Source organism: Columba livia, chromosome 14, assembly GCF_036013475.1.
Source record: "Columba livia isolate bColLiv1 breed racing homer chromosome 14, bColLiv1.pat.W.v2, whole genome shotgun sequence".
NCBI classification, from domain to species: Eukaryota; Metazoa; Chordata; class Aves; order Columbiformes; family Columbidae; genus Columba; species Columba livia.
This window is the reverse complement of record NC_088615.1, coordinates 4,000,007-4,022,999: the sequence shown is the minus strand read 5'-3', so window position 1 is coordinate 4,022,999 and position 22,993 is coordinate 4,000,007. Positions and strand designations below refer to the sequence as shown.

At 64.4% G+C, this 22,993-nt stretch overlaps 3 protein-coding genes across 15 annotated transcripts in view; 1 reads left to right on the top strand and 2 right to left on the bottom strand.

Moving 5' to 3' along the window:
• Nucleotides 1-12,874, top strand: UNC5A (unc-5 netrin receptor A). Of its 3 annotated transcripts, XM_065029566.1 has the most exons (16): nt 7-248; nt 7,968-8,189; nt 8,333-8,476; nt 8,552-8,655; nt 8,757-8,937; nt 9,053-9,220; nt 9,401-9,565; nt 9,640-9,828; nt 10,272-10,571; nt 10,665-10,752; nt 10,836-11,004; nt 11,084-11,317; nt 11,426-11,575; nt 11,673-11,837; nt 11,915-12,093; nt 12,312-12,874. In XM_065029566.1, exons 1-16 carry the CDS (start codon nt 137-139, stop codon nt 12,469-12,471), a joined length of 2,730 nt encoding a protein of 909 aa, XP_064885638.1. In that variant the 5' UTR covers nt 7-136; the 3' UTR covers nt 12,472-12,874. The 3 variants fall into 3 exon arrangements, with proteins under 3 accessions (XP_064885640.1, XP_064885639.1, XP_064885638.1); XM_065029568.1 differs by lacking the exon at nt 9,640-9,828 and having other exon boundaries at nt 1-248; XM_065029567.1 differs by lacking the exon at nt 9,053-9,220 and having other exon boundaries at nt 5-248.
• A 62-nt stretch (nt 12,875-12,936) lies between these two features.
• Nucleotides 12,937-18,278, bottom strand: HK3 (hexokinase 3). 2 transcript variants are annotated; one of them, XM_065029574.1, is made up of 20 exons: nt 18,164-18,277; nt 17,880-18,053; nt 17,701-17,755; nt 17,461-17,623; nt 16,987-17,135; nt 16,741-16,860; nt 16,531-16,623; nt 16,346-16,445; nt 16,083-16,263; nt 15,778-15,933; nt 15,430-15,663; nt 15,039-15,343; nt 14,822-14,961; nt 14,556-14,675; nt 14,372-14,467; nt 14,154-14,253; nt 13,838-14,021; nt 13,598-13,753; nt 13,223-13,456; nt 12,937-13,111 (listed from the first exon to the last, which is right to left on the bottom strand). In XM_065029574.1, the coding sequence occupies exons 1-20, from the start codon at nt 18,193-18,195 to the stop codon at nt 12,976-12,978; spliced, it is 2,928 nt and encodes a 975-aa protein (XP_064885646.1). In that variant the 5' UTR covers nt 18,196-18,277; the 3' UTR covers nt 12,937-12,975. The 2 variants fall into 2 exon arrangements, with proteins under 2 accessions (XP_064885646.1, XP_064885647.1); XM_065029575.1 differs by lacking the exon at nt 15,778-15,933 and having other exon boundaries at nt 18,164-18,278.
• A 602-nt stretch (nt 18,279-18,880) lies between these two features.
• Nucleotides 18,881-22,993, bottom strand: part of UIMC1 (ubiquitin interaction motif containing 1) — a 40,098-nt gene continuing 35,985 nt past the window's right edge. For 6 of the 10 annotated variants that reach the window (XR_010466104.1, XM_065029593.1, XM_065029592.1 and 3 more), the window contains 3 exons: nt 21,799-21,919; nt 20,007-20,070; nt 18,881-19,346 (listed from right to left, as the gene is read on the bottom strand). Coding sequence is in view for 6 of the 10 variants with exons in the window: in XM_065029593.1 (XP_064885665.1) it covers nt 19,090-19,346; nt 20,007-20,070; nt 21,799-21,919 (442 nt within the window). In the remaining 4 variants the exon portion in view is untranslated. Of the gene's footprint in view, nt 19,347-20,006; nt 20,071-21,798; nt 21,920-22,307; nt 22,494-22,993 lie in introns of those variants that run through there. The other 4 variants (XM_065029595.1, XR_010466103.1, XR_010466105.1 and 1 more) reach the window with 4 other exon arrangements.

Here is a 22,993-nt window from a genome sequence, read left to right as displayed (position 1 = left end):
GCGGGCGGCAGCAGCGGCGGGGCCGGGCCGGTGGCGGTGGCGGGGCCGGTGGCGCCATGGCCCGCTGAGGGCGCCGCGGAGCGCGGCCCGCCCTGCTCCCTCGCCCCGCGCCGCGCAGCGCTCCGCGGGGCGCGCCATGGGTGCGCGGCCGCGCCGCCGCCGGGCCCCCGCCGCCGCTGCCGCCACCGCCGCCGCCGCGCCGGGGCCGCTCGGTGCCCTGCTCGCCGCTGCCCTCCTCGCCGCCGCCGGTGAGTCACCGCGCGCCCCCCGCGGGCACCGGGCTCCGGGCGGGAGGGGCGCGGCGGAGACCGAGCACCGGCACTGGGCGTTGGGCAAGGTCACCCGGGGAGCGGCGGTGGGCGGGCGTCCTGCGGGGAACCGGGTGCCCTCCCGGGGACGGGACACGGGAGGGTCGGGGGCCGTTCCCTGTGTGTAGCGCCCGGCCGGCTGTGGGGTACCGGCGGGTCCGCGGGGTGCCCTCCCGGGCGGGCGGCGTGCTCCCTGCCCCACGGCAGGCGCTGCCGTCCCCCGCCGTGCCCACGCATGGCCGCACACGCGTGCCCAGCCGGCACTGCCCCGGACGCTGTCCGCACCGGGTGGACTGGCGCTTCCCCGTCACGGCTCCGCTTCCCCGGGGTTCCGCCGGTCCCGGGCACCGGTGTCCGCAGCGGATCTGCTCCGCGCACGGGGACCCTGCCATCACTGTCACCTGGCCGGGACACGGGGGACTGTGGTGACGGGATGGCCTGGAGGGGTGCTGTCACGCCGTGGGGGTGCGCGTGGGTGGCCGTGGCGTGGGGGTATGCGGAGCTGCGTCGGTGTTGCTGCAGACGGGGACGGTCCGGAGTTCGGCTGCCCCCGGCTCTGCCCGCCCAGGGCAGGAGCAGGCGGGTGCGGGAGCGGGCTGGGCCGGACCCCCGGGGCTGGCGGCTGCCGGGCTGGCGGTCGGGGGGTGCCCGGGGCTGGCGGCTGCTGGCAGGTGACACGGCAGCCTGGAAGTGGCGGCTGCAGACAAAGGACCGGGCTGGGGGCGGGGAGCTGCGCGAGGCTGGACGTGCACTCTGCGGGGGACCCGGGCGGGGGGACCCTCTGCGTCCCGGGGGTCCGGCCCACCGACCCTCCTGCTGCCACCGGAGATGTCCCGTAGCCTGGCCTCAGTGTGCCGTGCAGGCACGGCGGGCACCCAGCCAGGCTGCAGCCCCTGTGCTCTCCGCACCCGTCCTTCCTGCCTGGACACACCAGGGACCGTGCGCCCAGCGCTCGCAGCATGTCCCCATCTGCAGGGGGACACTGCAGAGCCAGCACGGTGAGTGGCATGGTGGATGGGCACCCCGTCGGTGCAGGAGACCCCATATGGGTGGGTGCTGTGGCTAGCGACCCCCTGCTGGGCACAGAACACTGCTGTCCCCCATGGCACCCACAGGGTCATGGTGACCCATGAATGGAATCGGAGGATGGCAAGATGGGGGGCGGCTGCACCGGGTCACCCCATGCCAGCTCTGCGGCAGGAGGTGTGTGAGGGCCCGGCAGTGCCAGCGCCGGCTCGGGGCAGCGCAGCGCGGGAGCTTGTCCCCGCCGCTCGCTTGGCAGGCAGCTCACAGCCGGCCGTGGCGCAACTCAGCCCAGCCACCTGCACGGCTGCTGCTCGGCACAGACATGACAGGGCTCGGCCTCTGCACACCGGGTGCTGCTCCAGCCTGGCATGGCATGGCATGGCAGGGCACCCGTTCCCAGGGGACACCAAGGCACAGGTCAGGGACATGCTACCCCGGGTGTCCAGGCAAAGGGACCCTGCCTGCAGCCACGGCTGAGCGTCCACAGTGTGTTGCCCACAGGGGAAGGGTGGGAGCAGCAGCGGGGGCCGGGGGCTCACCCATGGACAGCAGTGTGGGGCAAGCACCCGAGACATGGGAGCAGCCCTGCTCAAACGCCACACTGGCAGGGGTGTAAGGGCACAGGGCAGTGTCTTTCCTCCGAGCTGCCCCTGACCCAGCACTACCATGTGCCATTCCCCTTGGCATCTGTGGCAGTCAGTGCCAGGCCGCAGTACATCTCCTGCCCCAGGCTGGCTCTCACCCCAGAGAATGTGACCCACACGAGCTCCTGCCCCAGCCGCTCTGGCCAGGGTCACGGGCTCTGCTTTCACTGCATGTGAGCCATATAGGGCTGCCAGCTGCACCAGGCTGCCGGGGACCCTCAGGCTACAGCAGGCAGCCACCCCACAATTTGGTGCCCTGCAGCCTGGCACCCCAGGTCACCGCATCCCATCAGTGCCCTACAGCCTGCCCCTGGCTGGGCACCGGTGCCTCCGCGGGGCAGGCAGGAGGGCAGGGTGGCAAGCAGAGCTGGCGTGTGCCGGCTGTCAACGTGAGCGTGCGGCAGACGCAGCTCACCCAGGGCTGTTTGTTCTGGCTCGGTGCCACACAGGACTGGCACTACATCAAACCGTGCGGAGTCTGGCAGGTGCCTGCAGGAGGGGGTTGGGGTGCTGACGGTGCCACCAGGGGCTGGGCACCCCCAGAGCCATTGCGGGTGCCACACAGCCATGGGTCAGCTGAACCCCTATCCCACCTGCATGGCTGGCAATACCTGAGACCACCCCGGGACTGGTTCCGGTGCCCGAGGGTTGATGGCATGGGGACTGCCCAATGCATGTCCTGCCGTGTCCTACCCTGCACCCGCTGTGCCAACACCACACGAGCTGTCGGCACCACCGCTGCTCCATGCGTCATGTGTCTGCCTGCAGACAGGCTGGGCCGGGCTGGCTCCAGACTGGGCACACTGACACCCCGTCTTCAGCCAGTTAGGCCCAGTTGCCCAGTACCCCTTAGCTCTGCTGCCTGCCCACTCTTTGGGCGCTGCTCCCATGTGGCTGCAGGCAGATCACAGCTCACTCTTGCTCCCCCAGACCCTGCCCACAGGTTAGGGGTCTCAGGTCCCAGCCCCCTCTTGCTGCCACAGGCTTGTGGGATGCCAGGGCTGCTGTCACCACTGTGTGCCACCTGTGGGTGGGAGGAGAGGCTGCAGGACTGGAACCTGCACCCGGGACCATTGTGTGGCTGGAGGGGCCTTCCCGGCCCCCACTCGTTTCCTCTCCCCACTCCAGTGGGAACGTGGGGATGAGTGTGACCTTGACAGCTCCTGCCGGCAGGACCAGGGCTTGGTGGGAGCGTTGGCTCTTCACTGTCAGTTAAAGGTGAGCCAGGAAAGCCGCTCAGTTCCCCGGGTGTGGGACCACAGTGACAGCCCCAGCACGTGGGGCTGGGCTGGTCCTGTGCCCCCCAAAACCTTCCCAGTGTCGGTGGGGGAGCCCCTCCATCCCCCACCGAGCCAGGGCCAGCCAGGACAGGACCCTTTCCCACCGGGCAGCGTGGGCCTGGCGTGGGCACTGCTTGAGGCTGTGGGTTGGGATGAGGGTGCAGCCCATGGGGAGCCCTGCCTGCCATGGGACACGCTAATTGCATGTAATGGGGAGAGCGTTATCAGCTCAAATCCGTAATTAGGCAGCTTCATTGTCATGCAAACCCGCCTGACTAATTCATTCATAACAAGCGCTTGCTTAATCAGCGCCCAGACACTGCCACGCGCTCCCTGGGAGACAGGCACACTCTGGCCCCCGCCGCCCCCCAGCCTCTCCCTTGGCCAGGGGGCTGGCACACGGGGGTCACACGCCTGGGGGGCCAGGACAGTGGCCAGCTTGTGGGGACATGCCAGGAAATTGGGGACACAGCCCTGGAGCAGGCAGGGGCATCCTCGGGGGCACGGTGCCCGTTGGAGCACAGGGGACGAGTCGGCAGTCTGTGCCCATTGTCACATCATGCCCGGTGCTCGCCACACGCCAGACTGGCGGGGGGCCGAGCCGTGCTGCCCGGTGTTGGCATCCGACCCTGCTGGCTCCCTGCCCGGCTGGGGCTGGCACTGGCAACCGCCTGGCGTCACCGTGGGGCCTGTGTGGGATGGGAAGGGGAGTGCAGGGGGAACGTTTGCCAGTGCCCAAATGCTCCAGGTAGCGTTGGAGCAGCTGCAGGCAGACGCCGTGGCCCCTGGCTGAGGGTCTGCTGGGGGCAGCACTGCTTCATCGCAGCTCGGAGCCAGGCTCTCCCGGCAGGATGCTGCCCTACTCAAAGCCTCAGACAAGCTTTTGATGGCAGCAAGTCGTGCCAGCTCCCCTCCTCTGTGCGCAGCAGAAAGCAAAGTGCAGTCGGCGGGGACCCCTGTGTGTGGGGCTGCAGGCAGGGCTGGCACTCCCAGGCTCACCTGGGCACCGCTGAACATCTTCTGCCCTCCCCCTGGTACCCACTCTTCCCTCGTTTAGGCTGACACAATCAGTAGCAATTATTGCTTTGATTACCTGCTGCCAGGGCACAGACCGGGCACTGAGGAAGTGCAAGGAAATCTTTCACGTTAATGGCATGCCAGGCCTGGCATGGGCACGGTGGATGGGATGCCAGCTGGGATTGAATGCCGGCTGTAAAGCCTGTGGGGATTTGGGGAGGTCCCCAGAGTGGGGGCACAGCTGGCAGGGGCAGGTGCTGGTGTTGCAGTCCCCATGTCACCGCAGGGCGGCCAGTGCCAGGCAGGGGACAGGGGCACAGGGAGGCTGGGGTAGGGCTGGTGGGGACGGCTCGGTGCCAAGGGTGCCCGCTGCGCAGGTCCTGGCTAGGCCGTGGCGTTTGGGGCAGACCACTGCTGCCCAAGTCTTCTCCAGCTCCCTGCTCCCTCCTGGGGCAGCTGTGCTGAGCAGGTGCGCACCAGCGTGCCGGTGTCAGGGCTGGCAGTGCTGCAGCCACCGGCGGGCAGCCTCTTCTCGCCAAGAACACGCTGACCTTCTTGGCTTCTCCCCGCAGCAGGTGCCAAGGCTCCCGGTGAGCTGCTCTTGGCATCAGCACTGGGACAAGATCGGCCCCTTGAGGACCAGAGGGACCAGGCTGGGGGGGGGGCACCTGCTGGCATGTGGTCCCAGCAGTGGCCCCCCCACGCTAGGCAATGCAGTGTCCTACAGCCTCTCCCTGCCCAGTAACACCAGTACACAGTGTTTCTGGTGCTGGGGGGAGGCAGGCACTATGGTGAGGGGCTGTGTGGCCAGCTGGGGTGGCAGTGGCTGGGGGGCACATGGAGCAGGGGGGTTCTGTGCATAGGGAGGGGACTGGGAGCAGCTAGGGGTGCCACAGTGAAGGCAGATGCTCAGAGCCTGTAGCAGGGTGCCCCCATCCCCCCAGCACCCAAAGGCGGGCGGCACAGCCCTGCTCCCCAGCCCCCTGCCCCTTTGTCAGGCCTGCTGGTGGGCTCATTAGCCCACGTGGGTGGGGGATAATTGATAATAAAGCCTTGCTTAATGCATTGGCTTTACCAGCTGTGATTTATTTGCGTTGGTAGCAAAGCATGCTCCCAATTACCCGTTCGGCTGCTGAGAGAGCAGCAAGCTGTGCCCCCTGCCACAACAAGGGGGGCCCTAGGGGTGAGTGGGACCCAGCATCCCACTGTCCCCCCTGTCCCTCATCCCCACTGAAGTTCTCCAGTTCCTTTTGCCAAGGTGACATAAGCATCTCACCTGTCTCCATGGCAACGCGGCGGCAGGTGAGCGGCGAGGCCGATGCGTGCGGGAGCCGGCACAGTATAGCGTGGGGGGCCGCTGCCCACGGCGTACTCACGCTGTGCCCACGGGCTAGGCGTGCCCACGCTGTGTGGGGTGTCTGTGACGTAGGGGGTGCCTGTGCTGCCTGGGGTGTCTGTGGTGTGTGGGAGCCCATGGTACATGGGGGCACCTGCAGAGCATGGGGCACCCATGGGATGTGGGGTGCCCGCAGGGTGTGGGGCACCCCTGGCACATGAGATACCAGCGGTGTTTGTCACAGGCCCACTGCATGGGGTGGCTGCAGTGCATTGGATGGCCACGGAGTGCATGGGGTGCCTGTTGTGAATGCAGTGCCTACAGTGCGCAGGGTACCCGTCATGGATGGGGTGCCCGTGGTGCATGTGGCTTCCAGACTGCAGCCCCTCCGCTCCCTCACCGGGGCTCCCGGCCAGCTGCAGCCTCCCGGCTGTTCCACATGGCTCCGTCCGTGACTGCACCACAGTGCAGAGCCCCACCAGTGCCCAGCACGGTGCCCAGCGGCAGGACAGCATCCCACCCAGAGGCTGTGTGGGGTGCCTGGCAGACCTCTGACTCTGCTGCTCCCTGCATGTCCCCAGCTTTGTTTGCTGCCTGTGGTCACATCCTACTCAAAAGGCACCCAGCACCCTGGTTGGGTGGGTGGCTGGGGGTGCTCTAAGCCTGTCCTGCCTCCCTTCCCCATTGCTGCGAGCCCAAGGCTTCCCACACCCCTCCGCTCTGCCATGTTGGATGGACACACAGCTCAGCGCCCGCTATATTCATTTCACGTGTGATTAAAAGGCTTAGCCCTGCAGCACCGCTCCCCCATTCATCCTGTGTGCCCGCCGCAGCTGCCCGGGCAGCAGGCAGCAGCGGCGCCGTGCAGCAGCAAACCTGGTGGTCAATAATGAAATTGGGTTGCCTTTTGCCCATCTCAGCCCCTTGGTCGGCACGGCCCATGTGCCATCGCGGGCAATGCGATGCGGACGCCCAGGGCTGCCTGAGCGGGAGGCGCCGATGTTGCGGCGAGCGGTGCCGCAGCCGGTACTGGGGTCGGCACTGCACCGGGGACTGCAGCGGCTGTCCGCGCCGTGACCCCCCGGGCCGGCCCTGGTCTGCGTCTGGGGGGGGTCGTTAAAGCAGTGAAATATGAAATGCCTGTATATCCCCGACAGGGGTTTTAATTAAATTAATTGCCAGCGACATTGTAAAAGTGCTGATGGGGTAATAACTGGCGCGTTATGGTGGCCGTTTATCTTCCCCGCGTAAATGAGCTGCCGCACCTTGCCCGTCCCGGTGGGCTTGGCTGCCCGGCTTGGAGTGGTCTGATCCAGCTGGGGGGAGCAGTGCAGCCTGGAGCCACTGGGGGACATGGCCAGGGCCTGAGGGACCCCCGTGTCCCCCACAGCCTTGTCCCCGTCATGCAGGCGGCTGTGCCAGGCGGGAGCCGGCTGGGGCGGGCAGGGGCAGCGGGGGTCCCGCGGGCGTGTGGGGGGCAGCGGGCGGTTGCCAAAGGAAGGCACTTAATTACTGCGCATTCCATCCCATTTAATTGCTTATTAAATTCTAACCAGCCAATTAGCAGCAGCAATTACAGCTTCATTCAGTGACACAATCGCTATTTTATCGTTTGTTAATCAAATGCTTATTTAGGGCCCTGGTTTATTAACTCTTTCTGCAGTGGGCACCGGCGGGGTAGGGGGAGCGGGGGCACCCGGTTGTGTCCGGGCAGGGGGATGTTGGCACTACAGGACCATGTCACATGCCATGTCCCCAGTGCTGCTGTTCCCGTGGGGACCCTGCCTTGGTGCATGGCACCCACAACCCCGAAGGGACATGTGTGCAGCCCTGAGCCACCCTCACCAACCCTGGGGACACTGGGGAAATCCAGCCCCCATGTACTGTGCCTGTGCACACTCCCAGGTGGGTGCCAATGGCATAAGACGGGCCACACTGCTGTGCCACCCTGCCGTGTCCCCAGGGCATGGGCACACACCGCACCCCTCACCCTGCATCCCTGTGGCACCCCAGGCTGTGGCGGGGCAGGATGTGTCCCCCAGCCGGTGCCTTACAGCGTGCTGGGGAAGGGGGGCAGTGGACACCCCGGCAGGCGTGAGCGATGGCCCTTGTTGGTCACACTACATTTCCTTTTCATTAGCACTAAGTGTGGACATGAGGGATCGGCGCGGGTTCAGCAGGCGCAGCCAGTGTGTAGCTGCTCTCCCTGATGGATGGCGGGGCTGGGAGGGGGCTGCCATATTGCTGGTGGGGGGACAGTGGTGAGGCACAGGGCCACCAGCACAGGGGCATGCCAGGGTGAATGATTGCCCAGCCTGGGCACACTGGAGGTGGCTGAGCCTCTGTCTCCACACAGGTGCTCAGCAAAGTGCGACTGTGGCCAACCCGGTGTCCGGCGCATCCCTGGACCTGCTGCCGCACTTCCAGCTGGAGCCGGAGGACGTCTACATCGTGAAGAACAAGGCGGTGAGCCTGGCCTGCCGCGCCACCCCCGCCACGCAGATCTACTTCAAGTGCAATGGCGAGTGGGTGCACCAGGGTGACCACATCACGCAGCACAGCACCGACCGCAGCACCGGTGAGTACTGGCTGAAAGGATGGCACCAGCCCTGGTGACAGGCAGCCGTGTGTGCCGCTCTCTGGTGGGGATGTTGCGTGGGGCTGGGGCTGTGGGAGCTGTTCCCAGCGTGCTGGGGCTGATGTGCTGCCCGCCGGTGGCAGGGCTGCCGGTGATGGAGGTGCGCATCGAGGTCACCCGCCAGCAAGTGGAGAAGATCTTTGGGCTGGAGGAGTACTGGTGCCAGTGCGTGGCCTGGAGCTCCTCTGGCACCACCAAGAGCCAGAAAGCCTTTGTGCGCATCGCCTGTGAGTGTCTGCGGGTGCCTGGATGGGGTGCGGGGCCTTGGCCCCAGCCTCCCACTCACCCGTGCACCTCCCCAGATCTCCGCAAGAACTTTGAGCAGGAGCCAACAGCCAGGGAGGTCTCCATCGAGCAGGGCATCGTGCTGCCATGCCGCCCTCCCGAGGGCATCCCCCCTGCCGAGGTGAGCCCCACCGAGGGTGTCTCTTGCCCGAAGGGACACAGGGCATGCTCCCTGATGGGGAGGTCCAGGTGGGCACCCAGTGACGTCCCTGTGCCCCACAGGTGGAGTGGCTGCGCAACGAGGAGCTGGTGGACCCGGCGCTGGACGCCAACGTTTACGTGACACCAGAGCACAGCCTGGTGCTGCGGCAGGCCCGTCTGGCCGACACCGCCAACTACACATGCGTGGCCAAAAACATTGTGGCCCGTCGCCGCAGTGCCTCTGCTGCCATCACCGTCTACGGTACAGCCCCACCGTGCCTGGCCCCGTCATGCTGCTCTGGTGTCACCCTCCCCGTCCTGTCCCTCCTTGTGCCCCCGGTCCTGGCGGGATGCTTGATGGGTCCCTCTCCACCCAGTGAACGGCGGCTGGTCAACGTGGACACAGTGGTCGGGCTGCAGCACCAGCTGCGGACGGGGCTGGCAGAAGCGGAGCCGGACCTGCACCAACCCCACACCCCTCAATGGGGGGGCTTTCTGTGAGGGCCAAAATGTGCAGAAAACAGCCTGCACCACCCTCTGCCCAGGTACCCGCCCCACCTGGGGCCCCGCCACCATGCCGATGCTGCACTCCCTGCTGCACCCATCACAGTCCCTGTCCCCCTAGGTGTCTCGTCCTCCCCCCCACCCCGTGTGTCCGTCTCGGCTGGCCCTGGGGCAGGGGAAGGGGGATGGCAGGGGGCACTGACCCCCGGCTGTGCCTGCAGTGGACGGCGCCTGGTCAGAGTGGAGCAAGTGGTCGGTGTGCGGGGCCGAGTGCACCCACTGGCGCAGCCGGGAGTGCTCAGAGCCAGCGCCGCGCAACGGGGGCCGGGACTGCCATGGCCCTGAGCTGGACACCCGCAACTGCACCTCCGAGCTCTGCAGCCGCGGTGAGCACGGTGGGGACGGTGGGGCTGTCCGCTGGGATGGGTGCCCATGGCTGCTGACACCCTGCCCCACGCAGCTGCCCCCGGTGCGGAGGACGTGGCGCTGTACGTGGGGCTGGTGGCCGTGGCCGTGTGCCTGGTGCTGCTGCTGCTGGTGGGGGTGCTGGTGTACTGCCGAAAGAAGGGGGGCCTGGATGCTGATGTGGCTGACTCCTCCATCCTCACCGCGGGCTTCCAGCCCGTCAGCATCAAGCCCAGCAAAGCCGGTGAGTGAGGAGGACACTGGGCAGGGGCTGTGCGTCCCAGGGCATCACTGGCCCTGGCTGGGGACTCTGTGCCCTCTGGCATCCCTGACGTAGGGACAGGGACACTGTATCTTAAAGGGTCCTTGACTGTGGGTCAGTGCTTTGTGCCACATAGTGTCCCTGGCTGTGTGTCCTACAGGGTTCCTGGTCCCTGTAGGACCTGTGCCCTGGGCTGGTGCTCTGGGAACCTCAGGGGTGACTTTGCCCCAAGGGGCTGTGCCATGGGGCAGGGTCTCAATGCCCTTTGGACCCCCAAGGGTGGCTGTGCGCCATAGGGTCCTTACCATGGGGCAGGGACTGTGTGCCCCATGCCCCCCAGGGCCAGCTGTGCCACTGTGTTGCCGACAGGGACCCCCCCTGTCCCCGCCATGCCTGGTGCCACGGTCCCCTGCTCTGTGTCGCAGACAACCCCAACCTGCTCACCATCCAGCCCGACCTCAGCACCACCACCATGACCTACCAGGGCTCGCTCTGCCCACGCCAGGATGGTCCTGCCAAGCTCCAGCTGCCCAATGGGCACCTGCTGAGCCCGCTGGGCGCCGGGCGGCACACGCTGCACCACAGCTCACCTGCCGCCGAGGGTGCCGACTTCATGGCCCGGCTCTCCACCCAGAGCTACTTTCGCTCCCTGCCCCGCGGCACCACTAACATGGCCTATGGCACCTTCAACTTCTTAGGGGGGCGGCTCATGATCCCCAACACAGGTACAAGGGGGTGGGCGTGGGGTGCGGGAGCATCACCCAATGTGGGCGGGTCCCTGTGGAGCTCACCCCCCACATCTGCAACCCCCCGTCCAGGGATCAGCCTGCTCATCCCACCCGATGCCATCCCACGGGGGAAGATCTACGAGGTGTACCTGACCCTGCACAAGCAGGAGGAGGTGAGGTAGGTGCCGCAGCTGGGGCTGCTGGGGCACGGGGCTGCTGGGGGGGTCTGTCCCTGCTCAGGTGCCCCTTTTGCTGCCCCAGGTTGCCCCTGGCCGGCTGCCAGACGCTGCTGAGCCCCATTGTCAGCTGTGGGCCCCCCGGGGTCCTGCTCACCCGCCCCGCCATCCTGGCCATGGGTCACTGCGTGGAGGCCAGTGCTGAGAACTGGAGCATCCGCCTGAAGAAGCAGTCGTGCGAGGGCACCTGGGAGGTGAGTGTCCGCTGGGGTCAGGGTTGGAGGAGGGATGCCCGTGCCTGGGATGCATCTCATCTCTGCCTGGGTGCTGCAGGACGTGCTGCAGCTGGGTGCCGAGCCGTGCACGGAGCTGTACTACTGCCAGCTGGAAGCGCAGGCTTGCTACATCTTCACAGAGCAGCTGGGACGCTTCGCCCTGGTCGGGGAGTCCCTCAGCATGGCGGCCTCCAAGCGCCTCAAGCTGGTCCTGTTCGCGCCGGCCGCCTGCCCCTCGCTCGAGTACAACATCCGTGTCTACTGCCTCAGCGACACGCAGGATGTCCTCAAGGTACCTGGTGGTCCCCATGCAACCCCCCCTGCCATCCGGCTCGGTGTGAGGCAGGACTGGGCTCCGGGGGTGCAGTGTGTCCTGCCTGACCACTGCCCGTGCCGGCAGGAGGTGATCCAGCTGGAGAAGCAGCTGGGGGGACAGCTGATCGGAGCCCCCCGGGTGCTGCACTTCAAGGACAGTTACCACAACCTGCGCCTCTCCATCCATGACATGCCCAGCTCCCTCTGGAAGAGCAAGCTCCTTGCCAGCTACCAGGTGAGCAGCCTGGCCGCTGGGTGGGGATGGGGATGCTGGGAGTGTCCCTACAACCTTGTACCTCCCCCCATCCACCACTACCTGCCCCCCCCGGCAGGAGATCCCCTTCTACCACATCTGGAGTGGGCTGCAGCCCTTCCTGCACTGCACCTTCACCCTGGAGCGCCTGAGCCCCAGCACCTGCGAGCTGGCCTGCAAGATCTGGGTCTGGCAGGTGGAGGGCGACGGGCAGAGCTTCACCGTCAACTTCAACATCGCCAAGGTGAGGGCAGTGCCAGAGGGGCCCCAAGGGTGACCCTGGGATGGGCTCACATCTCCGCCACTGGTCCCCTCCCCTAGGACACGAGGTTTTCCGACTGGCTGGTCCCCGACAGTGAGGTGGGTGCCCCAGCCCTGGTGGGACCCAGTGCCTTCAAGATCCCCTTCCTCATCCGCCAGAAGATCATCAGCAGCCTGGACCCGCCAGGCACCCGGGGAGCCGACTGGAGGACATTGGCCCAGAAACTCAACCTTGACAGGTGGCCTGGGATGGGGACAGTGGTGGGGACAGGGATGGGGTGGCACAACGGATGGGAAAGAGGGGCTTCTGTCCTCATCCTGCACCTTTGGCTGGAGCTGGCATGCTGTGGGACCCTGGGAGCAGCATGGTGCCCAAGGTGAGGCCAGCACGGGGCTGGTCCTGGGGTGCAGAGCCATCCTTGTCCCCTGATGTGGTCCCTCTGTTCCATCCCCACAGCCATCTCAGCTTCTTTGCCTCGAAGCCCAGCCCCACAGCCATGATCCTCAACCTGTGGGAAGCGCGGCACTTCCCCAATGGCAACCTCTCGCAGCTGGCCGCCGCCGTGGCCGAGGTGGGCAAGCAGGACGGTGCCCTCTTCTCCGAGGCCGAGTGCTGAGCGCAGTGGGGGCCCTGACCCCACTCCTGGGGGACTGCTGCCATGGGGTGGGGGGGACCCGGCTGAACCATGGGTCCCTGCTGCCCCACAGCCCCCAGGGAGGGTTGCCTGGCCCCCTTGCAAGGATGCCCGTGCCCCACGGCAGCTGGGTCCCCCAGGGGTCCTGCAGCCCCATGGCGGGGGCTGGGGGGGCGCTGGGTGTGCGTCGTGCGTGCGGTCCCGTCGTGCTGTCTGCGTGTGGGGCTGGGCGACCCCAGGCCCCGTGCCGTGTTGTGTAAAGACCGTTTTTTTAATTCTGTATTAAGTGCATTCAAGTATTTACACTTGGCCTTATGTACATAGCGGTGCCGCGGGCGGGGGGTCTGCCGGACGTGAATGTAAATAAATTGGATATATATTGCTACGTGGGGCTGTGCCCGGCCATGCACTGTCCTCCCCACCATGTCCCCCAAGGAGTCCAAGGCGTGGAACACAGTGCTTTATTGATGGCAGTGGCGGCTGTCCCTAGAGCTTAACCTCGCGGCAGGCCACGGCCGCCACGAGCGCAGCCCCCTTGCCCGAGCCATCCTCCGACTGCCTGAAGGTGACGATGCACTTGGGTGCCAGGTCCTTCAGCGTCTGCTGGACATGCTGGGAGAAGCTGGGATGAGCAAGAGAGGAGGGTGAGGGCTGATGCCCCCATGGCTCCCCTGGACCCCTCCTCTAGGGCATGGGTCCCTGGTGGGTACCTGTGCCACTCAGCCCCACTCACCATGGGTGCAGCTTGTACAGGGTACCGTCCACCCCCACGGTGACGACGAGCTGGTCCAGGCCCTGGTTCTGCCGCATCTTCTCCACCACGGCAGCCAGGCCGGCGGCACAGAGCTGGGCTGCCCGCTTGGACACGGTCTGGCACACCTCCCGCACCAGCGTGCTGTCCTCAAAGGTGGCCTGGAGCTCCAGGTCCTCCAGGATGGCCTGTACCTTCCGCAGGCCCAGCCCATCGCTGTCCCAGACACACCGTTAGCATCACTGTCTCCATCCCCATCCCAGGGGCTGGAGGTGACATCACCCTGCATGCGCCCCATCAGTGTAGCATTGCCCCTCTCCTGGGGCTCTGGCTGGGCTCAGGGAACCTGCCACTCACATCTCGATGGTGGAGAGGAACTTGGTTGGGAAGATGTTGTTGGTCTGGAGCTTGGGGCAGGGCTTGCCATGGAACAGGAGCCGTTTGTCCACCAGTGCCAGCAAGATGTGGCGCACGATCTCGCCCAGGTACATGCCACTGATGAGCTTCTCAAACCTGCCCCAGGCACAGCCCTGGCAACCTTAGCAGGGCACAGCCACGCCCACCCAGCTCCCTCCCCACACCAGGGCTCTCACCCACCTCTGCTTGCCCGGGTTGATTGTTTTCTTATCCACCACCAGGTCAAAGTCAGTGAAGATGTCATCCAGGCAGCCATTGTCCCCAAAGGCCCCCCACTCCATGTTGATGCACATGCGGCCCTGCTCCCCCTCCACAGTACCCACATTGTGCATCTCCTCCATGTAGCAGGCGTTGGTCCCTGTCCCTGTGGGCCCCGTGCTTGTGTCACCACCACCACAGCCCTGGCAGAGCTGCCTGGCACCCTGTGGCTGTGCCACGCGGGCTGGGGCGGTGGTGAGGGCATGAGGGATCCCCTGGGTGCAGAGATGCTCCTCACCCACAATGAGGCCAATTTCACATTTGGGATCATCATAGCCACAGGACATCATGGTTCCCACCGTGTCGTTGACCACGGCGACCACCTTCAGCCCTAAGTGCTGCCAAACAGGAGACAGGGACACGTGGCTCAGTGGCACCAGCCAGCTCCTGAGGCTGGCACCACAGGGTGCAGGGTGACACCTGGGGAGAGCGGATGTGTCCTCTGTCCTTCCCTACCTGTTTGCGCTGGGCAGCCTCCCGCAGCAGCTGGACCACGTCCTTCCCCACGCAGTCTGAGGCGCTGAAGCCTTTGGTCCAGGTCAGCAGCACAGCCTGCGAGAGGGGCAGGAGCAGGGGCTGGGCAGCCACCTCGTGCCTGGGGACCCCCACATCTCCCTGGGGCCAGAGCTGCCCCACTCACCTTATCCAGGCCCAGCTGCTGGCAGGGGAAGGAGAAGGTGAAGCCGAGTGGCAGGACCTGATCCCCCAGGTCCTGCTTCACCTGGAAGTCCATGATGCACTCCACGATGTGGTTGAAGAGCTGTGGAGAGCGGCCATGGTCTCAGAGGCCAAGTTGAGGCAATGCTGTGGGGTCTCCCAGCCCTTTCCTGGGCCCACAGGCAGCAATGGGGGGGAGGAAATTCCCACCCTTCATCCCACCCCTCAGCCACAGGTCCTCAGCCTCACCGCCTCGCCGGTGCCTTGTGTGACAGCGGTTGGGATGACATAGATCTCACTGGCCATGCGGATGCCGTCTGCTCCCACCTCCACCATCAGCACCCGGAAATTTGTCCCCCCCAGGTCCAACGCCAGGAATTTGCCTTGCTCTGTGGGGAGCCAGCACAGGGAATCAGTGGGGCCACGGCCACCCCAGCACCCCCTTTCCCAAGCCCTCGGCACTCACCGCCGCCATCGGGCGTGTTGCGAACGTAGGTGGGCAGCATGCGGACAGAGGCGGTGGGGTTGGTCTCCCGGCCCAGCCCCAGGTCCATCTCCCGCCTCATCAGTCCTTGGACACGCTTCAGGTCATCGCGGCTGAGCCGCAGCGGGGCCAGCACCTGATCCACCTCGCGGCGCTGGGCCACCAGGCGCAAAGCCACCGCTGTCACTATGGCTGCCCCCCGCCCAGTCCCATCCAATGTGGGCACGAAGGTGACCTTGCAGTCGGGAGCCAGCAGTGCTGTCACACTCTCCAGGATCTCTCTGAACCTGGTGGAGGAAGAAGATGCCAAGGACAGGGCATGAAGCATCCCCCTGGGGTGGGACTCTGGCAGGAACCCCGTGTCCCTCCTCACCTGGAGTGGCCTTGGTACAAGTCACCATCCACCCCCACGTTGACCGTCAAGCACTCCAGCTCCCGGCTGCGGCACATGTAGGTGAGGATGGCGGACAGCCCAGTGGCGCAGAGCGCGGCAGCACGGCTCACCACCGCCCGGCAGACCTGCTGCATCCGGCAGCAGTCAGGCTCACTCGGCCGAAGTCCCAGACCCTCCAAAAGGCTCCTTGCCTTGGCCATGCCTTCCTCCTCACTGCAAGGGAGAGCACAGCACTGGCTAACAGGGTCAGGGGCTCACGGACAGGGACACCCACCCATCACCCCCCTTCCTCCCACCCACAGCAGCTCCTGTTCCCCAGACACTCACTCGATGATCTCCATGGCCTGCTGGGTGCTGAGCACACCCTTGGTCTTCAGGATGTTGATATTGCTCTCAACAAAGACCGCTTTCTCTGCAGCCAGGGCGATCATCGTGTGCCGGACAATCTCCCCCAGGTACAGGGTGCCCACCAGCTTCTCAAACCTGCATGCGGCCCAAGCAGGGTTCAGTCACCCCCCCCAGCAACCTAATGGCCCTTTCAGAGCACCCAGGAGTGTCACAGGGGATCAAGTGCTTCTGTTGGTGGGGCCTGGCATGCCTGGGACCCGGCCCTCACTGGGAGGTGGGATCACCTCCTCTCCCCTGGCTTGGAGGATTCTTCATCCACGTGCTGGTCGTAGGGCGTCACGACATCGTTCAGGCTGCCATCATCCCCAAAGCAGCCCCACTCGGTGCTGACACACATCCGTCCACTGGCCTCTACCGTCTCCACCAGGGATGCTTCGGCCATGAAGCAGCTGTTGGTGCCCTGGTCTGCAGGAGCAATGGGGGTGAGCCCCAGTGCAGTGCCCCCCCAGCACCCACCACCCTGCCATGCGCGGTGCACGCTGCTCACCCACGACCAAGGCGATCTCGCAAGGTTTTCCCTCCACACTGCAGGTCATCATGGTGCCCACAGTGTTATTCATCAGGGCAACGACCTCCACATTTTTGAGCTGGCCAGGGGCAAAGGAATGCAAAGAGCATCATCAGCCCCTCCCACAGGCGCAGACCCCAGCCAGGCCCCTCCAGCCCACCCACCTGCTTGTTGATGGCCGACTGCAGCAGCTCCACAATGTCCTTCCCCTCCACACCACTGCAGCTGAAGTTCTTGGACCAGGAGATGAGCTCGGCCTGTGGAGAGCACGTGGCAGATCCATTGGACTCCACCACCAGGCCAGCCCCATTCCACGCTGATGATGAGCTGAGGAGGAGGCAGCTGTGGCCACAGGTCAGGGTTGTCCCACTCACCTTGTCCAGGCGTGTCTGCTTGCAGCTGAAGGGGAAGACAAAGCCCAAGGGGAGGTGATCCTCCAGTCTGCTGATGTCAGTCAGGAACTTCTGCACGCATTGCGCGATGAAGTCAAACAGCTGCAAAGGCATGGCCAGGGTGACCGGCTGCTCCCCCTTACCCAGCGCCCAGGCTGGAGTCCTGCTGAGCCTCCGTGGTGCTGGGCAACCCAGCACCAGCCACCCTGTGCCGCGGCCGACTCATACCGCTTCCCCTGTGCCCTGTGGGATGTCCTCTGGCATGTCAAAGATATTCTGCGTCACTTGGGGGGACTGGTTGCCGTCGCCCTGGAGGGTCACCCACAGGGTCCGGACGTGCTTCTGGCACAGTTCCACCACCAGGAATTCGCCCTTCTCTACAGGGCAGCAGAGGCGGTGTCAGGCAGAGACCTGGTCTGTGGCAGGTGCCCCAAATCTGCTCCTCACCCTGTCCCAGGGACAGTCATTCACCCACAGGGAAAGCTCCTGAGAGCCTGAGAACACCAGAGGGGCCAAGGGAGCCAGCTCATGGCCTCTGCCCCTATGCTGGGGATTGGTAGAGTCCATGCAAGTGCAGCTTATGGACCCCATAACTGGCCAGAGACTGGTGCAGCCCTCCCTGGCATCCCTAAAGCCATGTCCAGTGAGGTGTGTGAGGCTGCAGGTAGCAGAGCGGCCCATCCCCAGGCTGGGCTATCTTACCGGTGCCGTTAGGTGTGGAGCAGATGTAGGTGGGCAACATACGGACGCTGGCCTGTGCGTGTGTCTGGCGGCTCAGCCCCTCGCCCATGGCCTGCAGCATGCGGTTCTTCAGCACCTGCAGCGTCTCCAGGGGGATGGTGAGCCCCAGCAGGGCTCTTTGTACCTGAGGACAGCTCATTAGGACAGGCCTAAAGGGCAGGGGGTGCTTCTCACGGGGTGTGGGGCAGAGATGGGCCTTACCGGTGTGCAGGCGGGACCATCAGTTGGGTGACTTGGATGATGGTTCATTGCAGGACTGCATGGAGGGAGGTGGCATGTCACCTGGTGAGCCCTGGCCCGAAGGAGGACAGGACACACTCCTGCCCACACCCGAGCACACAAGCAGGGCTGGGGGGGCCCATCCCCGCTCTGCCTCCCACCTCCCCTCTGCATCCCTGCTCCATGGGGCCGTGGTCTCACTGCCATCACGACCCGGCAGCCGGGAGTGGAGGCGGCAGCTGCGCCCCACGACGGCGAAGCTGCCAGGGTGGTCCGCGGGGGCTGGGGGAGAAGGGGGCTGGCCCGGCCTCGCCCGGCCCGGGGCGCCCCTCCACCTGCAAGAGGCCGGAGGCTGGTCTCTCCCCTGCCCGGGAGATTCAACACCTGGGCGGCAGGAGGATCCTGCTCACCCCCACCCCGGCTTTGCCGGGCAGAAGCCCCTCACCGATTCGCGGTGCGGCGCTCGGGGCTGCTCATGGCTGCGGGGCGGCGGCGGAGGGCGCCCGGTGGCGGCGCCGGGACCGTTGCCAACGCCGCTGGGACCGTTGCCAACGCCGCTGCCGTTGCCCGGCAACAGAAGCAGCGCCCGCAGGCGTCCCGCCCCCCCCCCCGCCATTGGCCGGCCCGCCGCGCCGCCGGCCCCGCCCTGGCCAATGGGCGGCCCCGCGCGCACCGCCCCAGGGCGCCCCCGTGGGAGGGGCCGCTCCCGGTTCCCGTGAGCGCTTTTCAATCTAAGACCGAGTTTTAATTAACTCCGCATCCGCTCATCCCATTAACTAAACAACCCAGTCATCAGCCTCCCTGCTCCCGGTGAGGGGCTTCGCGGCAGTGACCCTCACGGCTCAGCCACGGGGTCCGGGCACACAGCAGTACTCGACCCACACGAGCCCGCTGGCAGGCACTGTGACACCGAGGACGTGGGGACATCATGGTTTTCGCTCCAGCGGTCCCTGCAGCCCCTGGCTGCGGCTGTCAGCTGGCACCGAGGCTGGGAAGGTCAGCCATGTGCCGCTGCACCGGGCACCGCCGCCCAGGGCTCTCACGGCCCCTCTACAGCCCAAGGACAGGCCTTGGGAAGCTGAATTTGGACACACCATCTGCCATTCCTCCTCTCCTCCCTCCACTGCCTCCCATTCCCCAGAGAAATACAGCACAGCTCCTCTGTGTTGCTGCAGTTTCATAGAAACATACATAAATATATTTCCATTTCTTTAACAGAGAGCAAAGCTGCACAGGCACCTATAAAACACACAGTCACTTCTCCACCCGGCATTCCCTGCACAGGTTGTAAAAAACATATAAAAGGGGGTGGGAGAACAAGGCTGCGGGTGAAGCGGGGGTACGGCGCCGGGCAGGCCCACACCGCTGGCCTCAGAACTTGCGCTTTCTCCGGCGGCAGCCTTTGGTCTGCTGCTGGCTGCCCAAGCGAAGAGCCGCATGTGGCTCTAAGTCCACCGCACAGTCTGTGGCTTCTGAGAAGGAGACACCGGGTTTTGGAGGGGAGACAGCGAAAGGAAGGTGCTGAAGGGAGCGGGGGGTGTCTGCCACTGGCCCCCCGGCTCCGGATGAGAGGGTGGGAGGGGACTGTTGGTCTCCTAGTCCAGGGAGGGGGGTCTCCACATCAGCACCTGCAACAAGAGCACACGTCAGCCCTGCCTGGTCACCCTGCAGCGTGAGCCACAGAAACACAAAATCGCAGACTGGTTTGGGTGGGAAGTGACCTCTGGAGATCATCCAGTCCAACCCACCCACTAAAGCAGGTTCACCAGAGCAGATCACACAGGATCATGTCCAGGTGGGTTTGAATGTCTCTGGAGAAGGAGACTCCACAACCCCTCTGGGCAGCCTGTTCCAGGGCCCTGGCATCCTCCAAGTAAAAAAGTTTCTCCTCATATTCAGATGGAACTTCAGTCTGTGCCTGCTGCCCCGTGGGCAAGGGAAAGTGGGTGCTGCTGAGAGCATTCCTCTCTGACCCTCTCCTCCTGTCCTTGGACACATGGAGGGAAGCGCCGCTGTGCAGGCAGGGATGGCAGCACCCTGCCACCCCCTAGGAAGCTGGACACCCCTTGGTGCAACGGCTCAGAGCACACCCCCATCCCTGCAGACATAGCTGCAGCCAGCTGGCGATGCCAACAGCCAGCTAAGCCCACAGCCTCCTGCTCTGCCCAGGTCCCTTCAAGGGGAATTTGTTGGTCTAGCACAGCCCAGGTCAAGCTGGGACTGAAAGGGGAGAGCTGGGAAAGGGTAGCCCTGACCCAACCAGACAGGCACAGAAAAGAGCGTCCCACCTGCAGACTTGCTCTCCGAGAGCTCCAGCATCTTGAGGAGTCCCTTCCCCTGCTGTCCAGCGTCCTGCCAAGGAGAGGAGAACCACTGTCACAGCACTGCCACGAGGAAGCCCCATAGCTGGGGTGGCCCCATGTTCCCCCAGCCCACGGGGTCAGGCTGGGCACAAGTGGCAGCGCAGCATTTCCAGCACCTCTAGCTGAGCCCTGCCCCTGGTGTCCAAGCAGAGGCAGCTGAGAGCAGTTAATTAAGCAGAGCCCATTAAGAAGGGAGGTCAGGGCGCAGGAAGCCAGCCCCAAGCTCAGCCACAGGGGTGTAGCAGAAATGTGGGCACCAGCAGCTCTGCCAGGGCTCAGGGACAGCCCCGGCACTGTGCCTGCAAGGGCCTGTCCTGCTCTGCCTGAGGGCACAGGGGCTTGGTGCTGGGGGTAGGACCTTCCCCCAGGGTACAGCCAGACCAGGAACACACATCTCGTGCCCCCTCCAGCCCTGCAAAATTCAGCCGCGCTGGTCACACAGGCTGAGGGGAGACCAGTTGGCCTGGCTGCTCTGAGCCTTGCTGGCCCAGCAAAGTTCCCTCTCCTGGCTGCTCCCAGCCCCCCAAACTGCTCTAGAAGGAACCAGCACCCCAGCTGCAGGGTTGGAACTGCAAACCACCCCAAAATGGGCCACGGCAGGAACCTGTAAGCCCAACAGTGCCACTAGGAAGCCTTCCAATGGCCCAGCCCAAGCCCAGGCATGACCTGCTCCCTCCGTGAGCTGCCACCTCAGCACAAGGCAGGGCCAGAGGAAACACAGAGCCTCGCTGATCTGTCCCAAAGGGCTGCCCAGCCCCAGCGCCTTTCCCCCATGCCTGTGCCTGCATGCAGGACCCACACGCCGGCTGGCTGCGGGGTGCAGGGACAAACAGCCCCCATGGAGCCCGTCACGTGCAGGAGCAGCCGTGCCCTGCAGTGGTCTGAACCACACAGCGCTTGGCTGTATCCCAGCCAAAATCATCAACCCGAAATCTCATCATTTGCATGTGAATCCCCAAAGGGCTGAGGTCTGTGATGGATTTAAGGGATTATATGAAACTAAGACATCATGTTGCATCTTCATGCTGAGAATCACATTTCTGAGCGCCGGCAAAGCCGCAGCATTAGGGCTTTGCCCGCAGGAACCAGCGGGAAGGCCTGGAAAGACCCTCTCTGTGCTCCCCCGGGACCACCGCGAGTGGGGAAAAAGCACAGTGGGGGCCAATCCCTGGTGAGGGACTGAGCCAGCTGCTACCCACGCTCTTGCCTCCCACCTCCCCTAGCGAGGCGTTTCCCACACCCAGCACATCTCCACCGTGCTCGCTCCCCCACGTTTCTCCCGGGATGCTGTGGTTTGCTCCCAACACCGAGCAGTTCCCTCTGCTCCACCTCTGGGGTCTTTCCCATGGAAAAGGTCTTGTGGATAGAGTCAGATACACTTGTGACCCCAGTGCTGCCCTCCACTCCATCTCCACGCAGCTGAGGAAGCCGGCAGGACTCTGTGCGCCGTCTGGCTGCGGGACAGCCCTGGCTGCCTGCCTGCTGGAGAGGTTCCTGGCAGCTCCGCTGGATTAGCTCACCCCCGGGACTGGTCCGTGCTCTTGCAGAGCATCGCAGGAGGGAGGGCAACAAGTTCTCTGGCCATGGTGGCTCACAGGGACAGGCAATCCAGCACCAGGTCAGCTCACCCCGTCGACCAGGGAAACCGCTCCTGCCGCCAACCCAGCCCCAAACCTGGTGCAAAGCAAACAAGACACTGTGCAGGGTCAGCCCTCACCTTGGCGCTTCGCAGCCTCCTGGTTCCCTGAGCTTGCCTGGCAGCCTGCAGGCAGCTGTCCACGTGCCTCTGATACTGCAGCAGTGGCACCATTGACTTACAGAGGTAGCACTTCTCGCACCTGCCAGGCAGCAAAGGACAGAGCACTGCATTAGGATTCGCCCTGCGCCAGGCTCCCAGCCACCAGCGGTGACTTTCCTCCTCCAGGCCACGCCACGGAGAAGACACGGTCACCAGATCGGGTCTCACTCCGTGGGGTCAGGCTGGCACCAGTCGTGAAGACTGAGTGATTATTGGTTTTCCCTGCCTGTTCCTTTGTGTCCTGCTGCTGCAGCAGCGGGACGGTAATCAAATCTGCTCATCTAACTATCTCAAACACCGCTGATTTCTCCCCAGACATAAAGCACCCTGTCAAAATCCACAGAAATGAAGCGCGAGGGCTTTGCAGAGGGGAGTTAAATTCTGCCTGAAAAGCAAACCAAGTGTGTTAAATCAAAGAGACATTTTACCAGGGCTGGATGAACTTGTCTGACTAGTAAATCAAGTCTTTCTCTGCACTGTCTCCATTTTACATCATGCCATGTTGGGAAAGGAATGCAGAGCACATGCTCCTGCTGGGGGGCTGGCACAGTGCTCCTCAAACCCCCTCCTTTGTGTAGAAGATGCGAAGGCTCATGCAGGACGACTGAGTGTGCCTGGGAAGAGAATTATCCTGGGTGAAAGGAAATGAAGGTCAGGCGTGGATTTACACAGCTACACTCACTTCCACACCAGCTCTTGGCAGGGACTGAACTGTGCAGAAGACGATGCCGGTTCTTCAGGAGGGGAACGTCCACCCAAGCAGCCACTCGGGAATGGACCATCTCCAAGGAGAGAACCAACCCCCTGGGACCAGCCCCAGCAGCATTGTGTTCAGTTTGATAAGCAGAACTCTCCTAGTAAAACTCACCCCAGGCTCTAAAATGCGTATGGAGAGCCCCCATCGAGCAAAACTCTGCAGCACTTTTCCCGTATTTTCTTTCCAGTCAGTGCTGATTACCCAGATAATGTGTCTAAACAGAAGCTGTCCTCTCTATAATTAGCCTAATTCCATTAGTGATGTTGCCATCCACTGTTTGTAACAGCAAAATTGCTTCCATAGCAGGGATTTTGCTGTCAGATCCTCTCTTATGATGCTTTGTGTGGGTGGCAGGAG